A 10,251-nucleotide genomic window follows, 5' to 3' on the forward strand; every position below is an offset into this window, starting at 1 on the left:
GAGAGAGAGAGAGAGAGAGAGAGAGAGAGAGAGAGAGAGAGAGAGAGAGAGAGAGAACACACAAATCAATTTTGTACATTGGCAAAATGATTGACCTCCAATGGATGATGCCAGAGGGGAGTCAGTGTTTCAGTTAATGGCAAAGATGATCAGGAGGCTTTTTGCATCTGCCTGACAAGCAGCATTCATTCTCCTGTAGGTGCCCTACGCCAGGTCTGAGGCTCACCTGACAGAACTGTTGGAGCGCATCTGTGAGAACATGAGTGATTACGGTGAGAAAGTGGATGCCACCACACACCGGAAAAACTATGTCAGGGTGATCTCCCATGATGGGACCAAGATGGACCTTTCTGAAACCAAAATTGATGGCGATGTGACGTCAAGCCTTAAGTTTGCGGTGAGTAATGTCAAGTGTGTAGTTGGAAGTTGTCTGCTGGAGGAAAGGATCTCTGTTGAATCCTCCAGGCTGCAGTCTATCTTTCCTTTCTTCTGGACTCCAAACATATTACTTGTGTTGGGTTTGAGGTGAAAAGCAGCTGGCACTGTAGTTGCAGTGTTATAATTACAACCACAACCAGCTCCATGGTGTGAAAGCTATATTACAAACAACAGCCAAATAACTAGCTGGGCAGTTGGGGAACACCCCTGGAAACAACCCATGGCTGGGAGGATCCCCATCTCTGCATCATTTTCCTCCACAGTGAGCTATAGTCTCTAAACAAAATCTGCCTAATACTTTTCAAGCAGTTTATAAGAATGTGTGTTGAGTTAACGTCTTTTTTGAGTTTTAAGAATAATACTCAGGCTGTTGCCATGGAGCCCACTGGGTGACTTTCGGCCAGTCACAGACTCTCAGCCCAGGCTACCTCACAGGGTTGTTGTTTGTGGGGATAAGATTGTGAGTATCAGGAGGAGAATGATGTAAGCCCCTTAGAGTTCTTTAAAAAAATAAAAAGGTAGGATATAAATCTAACAAAACATACGCATACATAGATAAACTAAGAAACAAATATTGGAAATAGTGTAGGAATTATGAGACCAAATACAAGTGGTGGTGGTGGTTCTCTCCTCAGTTAATGATTCCCTCTTTTCCTTTCTCAGCACCTTTGTTTTTCATATGTAGGGTTCATGTGTTGTAAACCTCCTTGGTTTCCTGACAGGAAAAAGTGGGATATAACTATAATAAATATAAGATAGTTCTGGTTAGTAAGGGAAGATCATCGGGGCATATATGTTTTGCATCCACATAATACAGATCGCACTGCATCCAAAGACAAAGAGAGGCAAAAACAACATGATAATGGCTGATGAAGAGGTCTAGCATCCCTACTCAGACTGACCCCATAAGAGCTGTGAATATTCTCCCTGGCACTCCTTTCCAGAAGATGACAATTATGATAGCAGTGTTGGGCTGGCCTGGCATGATGGGGTTTGGGCTTGGCTTGGATCCCTGTGGGATGGGAAACAAAGACATGGAAAAAGCAGCATGGCTGACTTCCTTGGTTCTCCTGTGCAGTGTGAGAGTATAGCTGAGGAGTATGAAGATGAGCTTATAGAATTCTTTTCCCACGAGGCAGAAAATGTCAAGGACCGGCTGTGCAGCAAACGAACAGGTAAGAACTCAGTTGATGCTAATAGTGAGTAGGATCCATAATAGCTTCATTGGACTATCTGTGTGGTTTATATGATAATAACACTGTCTGTAATGTGTAATTTTTAGGTTAAAAGCCTTCTGATCAATTAAAAACACACACAATTAATTGGACAATAAATGCTTTCAACATTGTTAGTGCTATTTGCTATCAATACTAGCAAAACAAATCACGGGTGGCTGGTGCCATTTTCTTTCTAATAAAGAGAGGAATTCTCTTCTGCCATGATGCAGTGTGTGCCCCTTAAGCAAAATTGTTCTTCACAATTCTTGTTTTATTCTAACACACACTTATGTAGATCTTGGGTGCATTCTTATGCATGCTTAGACAGAAGGATGTCCCGCAGCTCCCAGCATAGCTGGCTGGGAGGTGCTGAGAGTTATATGAGGTTTTCTGTCTAAACATGCATAGGATTACACCCTTATTTAATTAAAACTTGTGTAATTGTCACCCAAAGAAAGAAATCTTAAGTCAATCTTAGAGGAAACATGACTTGCATAGGATCCTTTACCACAAGAAATGAATGAAGGAGTGAACAAGAGGAGTGAACACGGTCTGTCAGCAAACGATATCCTGTTAGGGTTGAGTTCTTTCCTGTTGTTTAGCAAAAGTGAACAACCTGAGGCCCAGCATCCACACACAGTGCCTGGCCTAACTTGAAAGTGATCAGTTCAGACCTCTGGCAAGAAGGGCCTCTCCCTTCCCAGGCAACCTGCTGAGCAGGGATAAAAGCAGAGAAGAGGGAAAGTAAAGGGCATTGCAGAAAGAGAAGAGAGTAAAGTGAGCTGTTCTACCCATTTTTGGCTCTGGTCCTGCCTGTCTACCGTTGCCTTTGGCCACACACACCCCAAACCTGCAGCTCCTGATGGTTTCCTCAAGTGGTTCCTCACAGTAAGTAGGTGCTTCTCACTTACCTTGTAGTTTTGATTCTATGACTATATTCAGACATCGCAGCAAAGAATTGTTTCTGCTAATCATACTTTGCAATTCAAGACATAATTTCAAGCTTCTTACAGCTTGGCAGTTGGTGTGGTGTACTGGCAAGGGCAACAAACTCAAGAGTGGGAAAACACAGGCTCAAATTCTCATCTAGCCATGAATCTAGCAACCTTTGGTCAAACATTACTTGTCTGCCTGTCCTACCTCACAGGGCAGTTGTGAGCATAAAAGAGGAAAAAGAACCCTGAGCTCCTTGGAGAAAGGACAGGATACAAATACATAGAACATGCATCCCATGGTCTAGAATGCCTTCTCTGCTTTTGTTTTCCATCTTTTCCATTCCATCTTTAAAAAGCATCATCCTGTGAGGGTGGCACTGCAGCTGTCAAGGAAGGTTTCTCCGTTCAGCACAAACCCATAATTTGCATACCTGTTTCACACTATGATTTATGTTTCTGGTTTGTGCAGTCATAAACCATGGTTTGTCAAATTAGGCCTCACACCAAAGTACAGTTTATCTTTAGTGATTTGATACAATACCTGAATTGAGTTGTTGGGCTGGTTCACATGATCACTGAGGGTTAAACAAGCCATGATGGCTTGTTTAATTCTTGGTGTGTGGCAGCATGTGTGTGTGGTACAACTTTCCTAGTTACCTTCTTGCAAGCAACTTCTCCTGGCATCTAAACATGGCTACATGACTTGTTGGAAGCAGAAATAACCCTCAAATAACCCATTGCCTGTTCTTGGATTGTATGATGGTGGTTCCCCCTTCAATAAGCTATGCTGCCTGGGTTCAGATGAGACAAATTACACCCAGATGGGTGATTATGGAAAACATACTCTGCAACCTCAGAAATTAAACTAGTTATGGTGGCTTGTTTAAACCTCAGTGATCATGCAAGCCAAGTCTGTATGTACAGTGCAATTACATGAAATTGTTTAGCTGAAGGGCATTGTAGAAATATATTAATCAGGCAAGCATGCCAATGTTCTGGCAGAATTATTCCTGTATTCTGCCACAGGGATAACTGCCTCTTGGGATCAGGCTAAGCAATCTTAATTGTCGACAGAGTGCCCCGGAAACCTGAATTATCTGCATGTAGAGAGATGCCGAGAGCTGTTTTTTGTCTTTTATAACTACCTCACATTTTTTTTCCTTTTTAATTTCTTGACTATTTCAGGAAAGTTATTTGAGGCAATAGGACAGACCAATAAAAAGTCTTCCTTCTTTGTCCTCTGCTTATCCTTCTTTGTCGTCGTCGTCGTCTTCTCCTTCTCCTCTCCCTCACTGGATTTTCATTGGCTATGAAAGGAGTGGCAAGCGGCCAGTTGCCAGGGCACCATTTAGGAAACTAGGCTTCCTGAGCTATTTTTGGACTACGAACCCGACTGTACTTGTTTCCGTGTAACCTTTGCCCTGTAGTGTTTGAGGACTGGAGGGATGCCATGGGCGTAGAGCCAAAATGTGACACCTACTCCTGACCATCAGAACATTCTGTGGTGCTTCCCAGTGGCCGTTGTTTCTGTTTCATAATAACTTTTCTGTATTACCCAGAGAAGGAATTAACTCATAAATCCTCCTGCTTTTGGGCGAAAAGCTGACTGAAACAAGGGAGTCTGGACAAAGGCAATTCTTAATAACTGTCTAATACTGACACAGATTAACAAGCTGAGGCTGGGAGCTGCTGTTGGCTTCTAGGAGTGGTCTTAATAACTGCCTGGCAGGCAAATCAATTGCATGTTCACCTGATCTTTTAGTTAGTTTGCCAGAGGCCTTGGCTAGTCTCCTGATGTCCATGCTGATTAGAAAGATTAGTTAACCCTGCATAATCCTACGTCTGGAAAGCAATCACTGAGTCATCATGGGTTCAATTTTCTACATGAAAGAGACAATGAAAGAACCAAGCAGCAATCCTGTTTGTACTGAAAAGTCCCTTAGCTGAATCAGGCTTTCAGAAAAAGAGCCAAGCTGTCCAAGATGTTTCAAGTGAGGGAGAGTTCACCACAGTGCATGCCTAACAAAGTCCTTTCTAGCCATATCTGTGGGCTACTTACACATTCAAAACTAATTTTTATTGTCTGTCTGGTTCTTCAAAGGTGCAAGGGGGAACAACTTGCAGGCCCCAATAGGGCTGGCAGGCAGCATTTGAACTCTAACCATTAGTGGGTCACAAGTTGTGCAGGTGTAGGATTAGAGAACAAAGGGTTAATTGGAGTAGGGAGTCTTTAATTTTTTTGCCAGTTCTGTTGCAATGGTAATATAATACAAATTCCAGATGTTCAAATATGTTCAAGTATGTTTTTAAGGCGTGTCTTTTTATTTAGCAGGACTTGGGATGGGAAGAGGGAAGGAAGGCATGAACATTCAGGTGGCATTGGTAAAAAGAAATAGACTAGGGTGCTGAAAAACTTGCCTTTATTGAAGCATTGCCCTGGGGTGACACCTTCTGGTTAGAGTGTGGTTATCAAATTTGTCCACTTGTCATTAAATATTGAAGTAAATTCTAAAGTTACATGTAAAGAAACAGTGAAAATAATCCTGGGGATCCTTAAAGTAATGGGTTTTCTTCCAACAGTTATGTGATTATTATATCACCTTTTAGAACTGCTATGATAAAATACTGTTAAGACTGAAGCAGCCCTGTAATCTAGCTGGAAGTTCCAGTTCTTGTAATAAAGTAAAATGCTTTATGCTTCTCTTTTAGATCTGTGTGACCATGCCTTGCACCTGACACATGATGAACTATGAAATGCAAAGATCTGACTAGCCTGGTGGATGTGTTGGCTAGTCCTTTCTAGATTACCTCCGTTCTTACAGCTCTCGTCATTGTCCCAGCAATCGTCTTTCAATCTTGGGAATAATTCTGTACAATCTGGAAACCAAAGATGCACCTCTGGAAGAAAACACTAGCAAAGTTTCTTTGGAGATTTTTACTAAGCAAACACAAGGTGCTGTGTCCCTCATCTGACTCTCTTTACATCCATTATTATCAAACCTTTGTTACTGTTGTTGTTATTTTTAAAGGGAGCAGAAAGATGTCCATTTCAGGCTCAAAAGCCATGCTTTCCACTGCATAGCCACTGTGTCTTTTGTTTTTTTAATACTTTGTGCTGTATGCAGGCACAGTGATCTGGAGACTGAATGAGGGGATGAGCAGCACAGTTCCTGGATTCAGTTCTAATGTTCAGTGGAACCCAAGCAGCAGGGTTTTATGAGTCCCAAATGTAGCTCTTGTTGTAATGCTGGGCAGGTTATTTAATTTGTGGTTCTGCTACCACCATATTATGTAACTCTCACAACTTCAGTCATTTAATTTATCTGGGTAACCCTTTGAACAGGAAGAGGGGAAGAGTCTGTCACAGATGCTCTTATAATTAGCCCATAAAGGAAACCACTGCAAGGAGGAACAGCACAAGCACAAATGACGGTTGCTCGGTATGTGGTGCTGGCCCTGCAGAAGCCACACAAAATGGTCACTGATGGTGTAACATGTGGTTTGGGTTACCACTTTGAACATTGCCCCCATGGAACTGTTGGCAGTGTTGTGGAAACTCCAAACCTACGTCAAGTAGCAAGCAAACCTCTGTGTTACAATTGAGACGCTCTTTTGTCAGCTTCGACATCAGTGTATAAACTTGCTTGTGTAATCCACTTGTGCTGATTTGGAGTATCAGGCATTTGATAAATGAGGGAAGTGTTGAACTCTTTCAAAGGGCTTTAAAAATTTTTGATACCTTTTTATCACCTGTTTTTTATGACTCTGGGTCACAGATCTACCAGTGATGGTGAGGAAATAAATCATGCTGTGATTGATGCAGGAGTTCTCTGTATAGTTTGTTTTTTTCACTTGTGTGTGGTGGCATACATGTCCTGATAATGTAAAAATGCTGAATATAAGCCTATACAAGTCTACATTCAGTATATACACCAGCAACCATCCATCCAGTTGGTATGAAACACTGAGTAAGAGTTTTTTCCCCCTTCCTCTGGGCATTCCTAATAATTCTATGGAAACTGTAAAATTTGAGCAAATATTGCCTTCAGACTTGGTAGTTGCTGCTATTTGCAGAAGTGCAGCCCTGCAATCAGAAGGGTAAATTGGTTCTCCAGAATTTGGCTCTTAAACATCCTCACATCACACAGGTGCATTGTTCAGTTGCATGTTAAGAGTGCTCTGCGATGATTGGAATACATCTCTTGCCCTTTGTCCAGACTAGGCTCTTTAAGAGTTGTAACAATTATACAGTTCTGTCTTATTTTTACAGTAGATATGAGCACATCATTGCAAGCTCTAGTTTGATAAGAATGACCCTCTTTATTTCTTTTGTGGACAATATTGCTGAAAATCACATTGGCTGAACTGTAGGACTTAAACTACTATTGGACAATGCAACATATTGAAGAGGTAAGCATTAAGAAGAAAATTCTTCATATGGAACAAGAAGAAAAACCTTTTCTCTCTCTTTTTTCTCTTCATCCTTATTGAGGTGGGGAGTCACTACCATTGCCATTATTTTATTTATTTAAACAGTTGCCTATCAAGGTAGAAAAGTACTTAAAACAGCTCACAATGGCAAAATTTTAAGAAGTAAAATTTGAAAGTTTTAAAAGTATAGGGACAGATTCAAAATAGACCAATAATCAGTTAATTCAGTCAGAAAAGCTTTCTTTAAAAGCCAGGTTTTCATCACTCCCTGAAAGGTAAGTCGTGAAGCAGATCTCATGGAGGAAAGTATCCTGTAACTTAAGTACTGCAGACATGGGGGGGCACAAATAGTAGCACCGAAGTAGGTTCAGATGAAAAGAAGTGGCCCTAAAGATGCCCTGATGCTCAGCTGTTAAGAGCCTTAAATGCAAAGACTGCATCTGAATGGACTGGCAAGCAGAGTGGTGGCAACACAGATGAAGGGATGCGAACAGAACATCTAACACCAGACAATAGCCTGGCCTGCATTCTGAACCAATGGAAATTTCCAAAGAGTTTTCAAAAGCAGTTTATTGAAACAAGCACCTTGGATATATGATCTCTCCAATCCCTGATTTATCTCAACTTCTATAATTGGCTATTTTCTTCAGATTTCTTCTTGGCCCTCGTTTCCAGCTGTGTCACTATGCCTCCTTTTCAAATGCTCTCACAATACAGTATCCTTTTCCTTCTTTCCAAATATGCATTGTGGTCCATTTTCTAAGCAAGACCATTTCACTTGCTGTTTGAATTATTCAGAAAACAATTGTTCTGTGTCACTTTAAAGCTTCGGGGGGTTGGAGTGCACTTCGTATCTTCATATGTTGATAGGATGCTTTTTTGCTGCAAGAGATTAATATGTCTACTGTTTTGTATTTATCTTAGTAGATGCATATGTGTGGACATGATTAGTTCAAATGATCATATTTCTCATTGCTAGAACAAGAAAAACCAAAAACAATCCAGTTGAACCAGAGCCATCCTATTACTTAGGTTGTTGCAGCAGGAAAACAAAAGGTACCAAAGCACTTTGAGACTTTCCATTTGTTAAGCTTCTGTAAGGAAAAGGCTCCAGCATTAGGAATTCACCTTTCACTCTGTGTGTGATATTTGTATGCATTGCATTTATGAATAACGTAGTGGAAGCAAAACAACTCTTGAAACAAAGTTATTTTCCATTGCGGCTCTTTATTTTTAAATACTGATTTATAATACTTTTATGCCACTTAATATATTTGAATTACTAAGCAATTTTTAGATTTAAGTTAGAAGCTGAGTTGGAATGCCTCACCTCCCTTCTTGGCTGAAGGAAACTTACAAAACTGGAAATTGAGGACACCTCTTCCACACAGAAAAATAGGTATCTGAAAGTATCTGAAAGACTGAAGGCTTTAGGTGAAGTGATAGAAAAAGCCTCTCCTGTATTTTGGAAAGAAAATGCTAGGGTGGCCATTTCATTCTGGTTCAGGTTGACATTGCTGCTCTCTGATAGTCACAAACTGCATGAGGGGGCATCAAGGCTGAGGTAGACAGCAGGACATGAGTAAGGGGCATGGTAGCCCATGGAGGGAGGGTTGAACATGAGGTACCAGAGCAAGGAGTCTGGACAGAGTCCACTGGTATGATGTTGGCAAGATATTTGTTCTGTAAAATTTACCATCCCTCTGAGGCATATTTCAGTTCTGCCAAGTGGTATAATCCAACGTTATGTCAATACTAGTACAGCACTCAGTCATGTCCTCATGCTGTTGTGCTAAAGAAACATGCTTGTTCCTTGATGAGGGGAACTTGAAAGTATGCCTTTGTAAAGCCTAATCCCATTTCAAAGGAAGTAGTTTAAAAGGGTAGGCTCAAGGCATTTTGCTGCCTGAAGCAAAGGACAAGATGACCTCTCTTCTTCCCATCTGCCTAGAGAAGTTGAGCAAAATGGACAAAGCTGCTTCAAAGCTGACACCTCAGAACTGCAGGCTCCGTAATGCACACAGCTTTGTCCTTCCACAGCTTGCTGTTACTCTCTGCCTCTCAGCATCACTATGTTGGGTTCAGGCAATCACCTCCCTACTGCACAGCAGTAGGGCTGCCCTGCTGCAGCTGAGAAATTGCAATGACGACTTTTGGCATTATAGAAAAAAAGCAAAAGGATGAGGTATTTTACTAGATGTAAATATTTTGTCATGCAATGGGAGGATCGGACCATTACCATATTCCTATGAACTGAATAAATGATCTCCAAATCCTTTTTTCCACTGTTATAGTACACTAATATGCTGAGACATCACTATGCTGGGCTAGAATAGGTTTCATGTGATAGGCCAAATTACTGTGAGAAATGGATTGAAAGGGCACCTGAAAAATTCACTGTGCTGCAAGGAGGTGCCAAGACAGTGAAGTAACACGCACCTGAAAAATGTTTTTTTGCTTCAGGAATTGAGTAGTGACTTTTCCATATAACATGTGTCAGCATAACAACCATAGTGATTCAGTGGCCTGTTAAGACAGATAATTAAGGTAGTTCAATGCATTTTTACTTAGGATCTAGGGTGCTTCCAGATGGATGGCTCTTAGGACCACCAATGAGAAGGACACCTAAAGCAATTCTATCTTGCTTAACTGATTTTTCTGGCACAGGCATTTATTGTGCAATTGCCCTGCTTTCTCCATGGAATGTGAAGACAGCGGGTGTCTAGATGTCACAATCTGCAGCTTGTTCATCTCCTGTGATTTCCCACTACCACTTCCGGAAAGTTAATTAAGAAGGAGGCAGAATAACTGTATGAAGCGTCCTCTTTAGTAGTACTTGGAGCCCTCTGACTGGAAGTGCCCTACGTGGTAAGAGGAAAAGCAGTGGGAAAGCGCACGGCTGTTGAGTTGAAGACAATGCTTGAAACTCTCCTAAAATTCTGTCAATTGGGCATGACGACTGGGGAAGCCTTGAAGGCTGTCCCATGCAATTCAGTGTGCTTTGCCGCGGCGTAAAAAGGAGCTGGAAGGGTCGCTCTACCATCCCTAGCAAGGCCTCCGGCTATCTGGTGTTTGACAGCGTGCGGAGGTAACTCACAACCCAGACAGTTTGACGTGTAAGGGCGCGAGCAGCGTCAGTGTCACCGTGACCTTTCACTATCTTAAGAGTAAGCCACTGCCGCTGTATTTCTCTAGTGTTTGGGTCTCCAGACCGGTAATCTCTAGTTTCA

General features: G+C 41.6%; 1 protein-coding gene across 4 annotated transcripts in view; it reads left to right on the forward strand.

Moving 5' to 3' along the window:
* The window catches only part of CNPY2 (canopy FGF signaling regulator 2), a 15,617-nt gene extending 9,202 nt beyond the window's left edge, over nucleotides 1-6,415 (forward strand). For 3 of the 4 annotated variants that reach the window (XM_044421945.1, XM_044421947.1, XM_044421944.1), the window contains 3 exons: nucleotides 200-397; nucleotides 1,517-1,613; nucleotides 5,300-6,415. In XM_044421945.1, coding sequence (XP_044277880.1) covers nucleotides 200-397; nucleotides 1,517-1,613; nucleotides 5,300-5,343 — 339 coding nt within the window. In that variant the 3' untranslated portion in view covers nucleotides 5,344-6,415. The other variant, XM_044421946.1, reaches the window with a different exon arrangement.
* Nucleotides 6,416-10,251: the final 3,836 nt, after the last annotated feature.

This window comes from Varanus komodoensis, unplaced genomic scaffold, assembly GCF_004798865.1.
Source record: "Varanus komodoensis strain SLA01 unplaced genomic scaffold, ASM479886v1 scaffold12, whole genome shotgun sequence".
Lineage (NCBI taxonomy): Eukaryota > Metazoa > Chordata > Lepidosauria > Squamata > Varanidae > Varanus > Varanus komodoensis.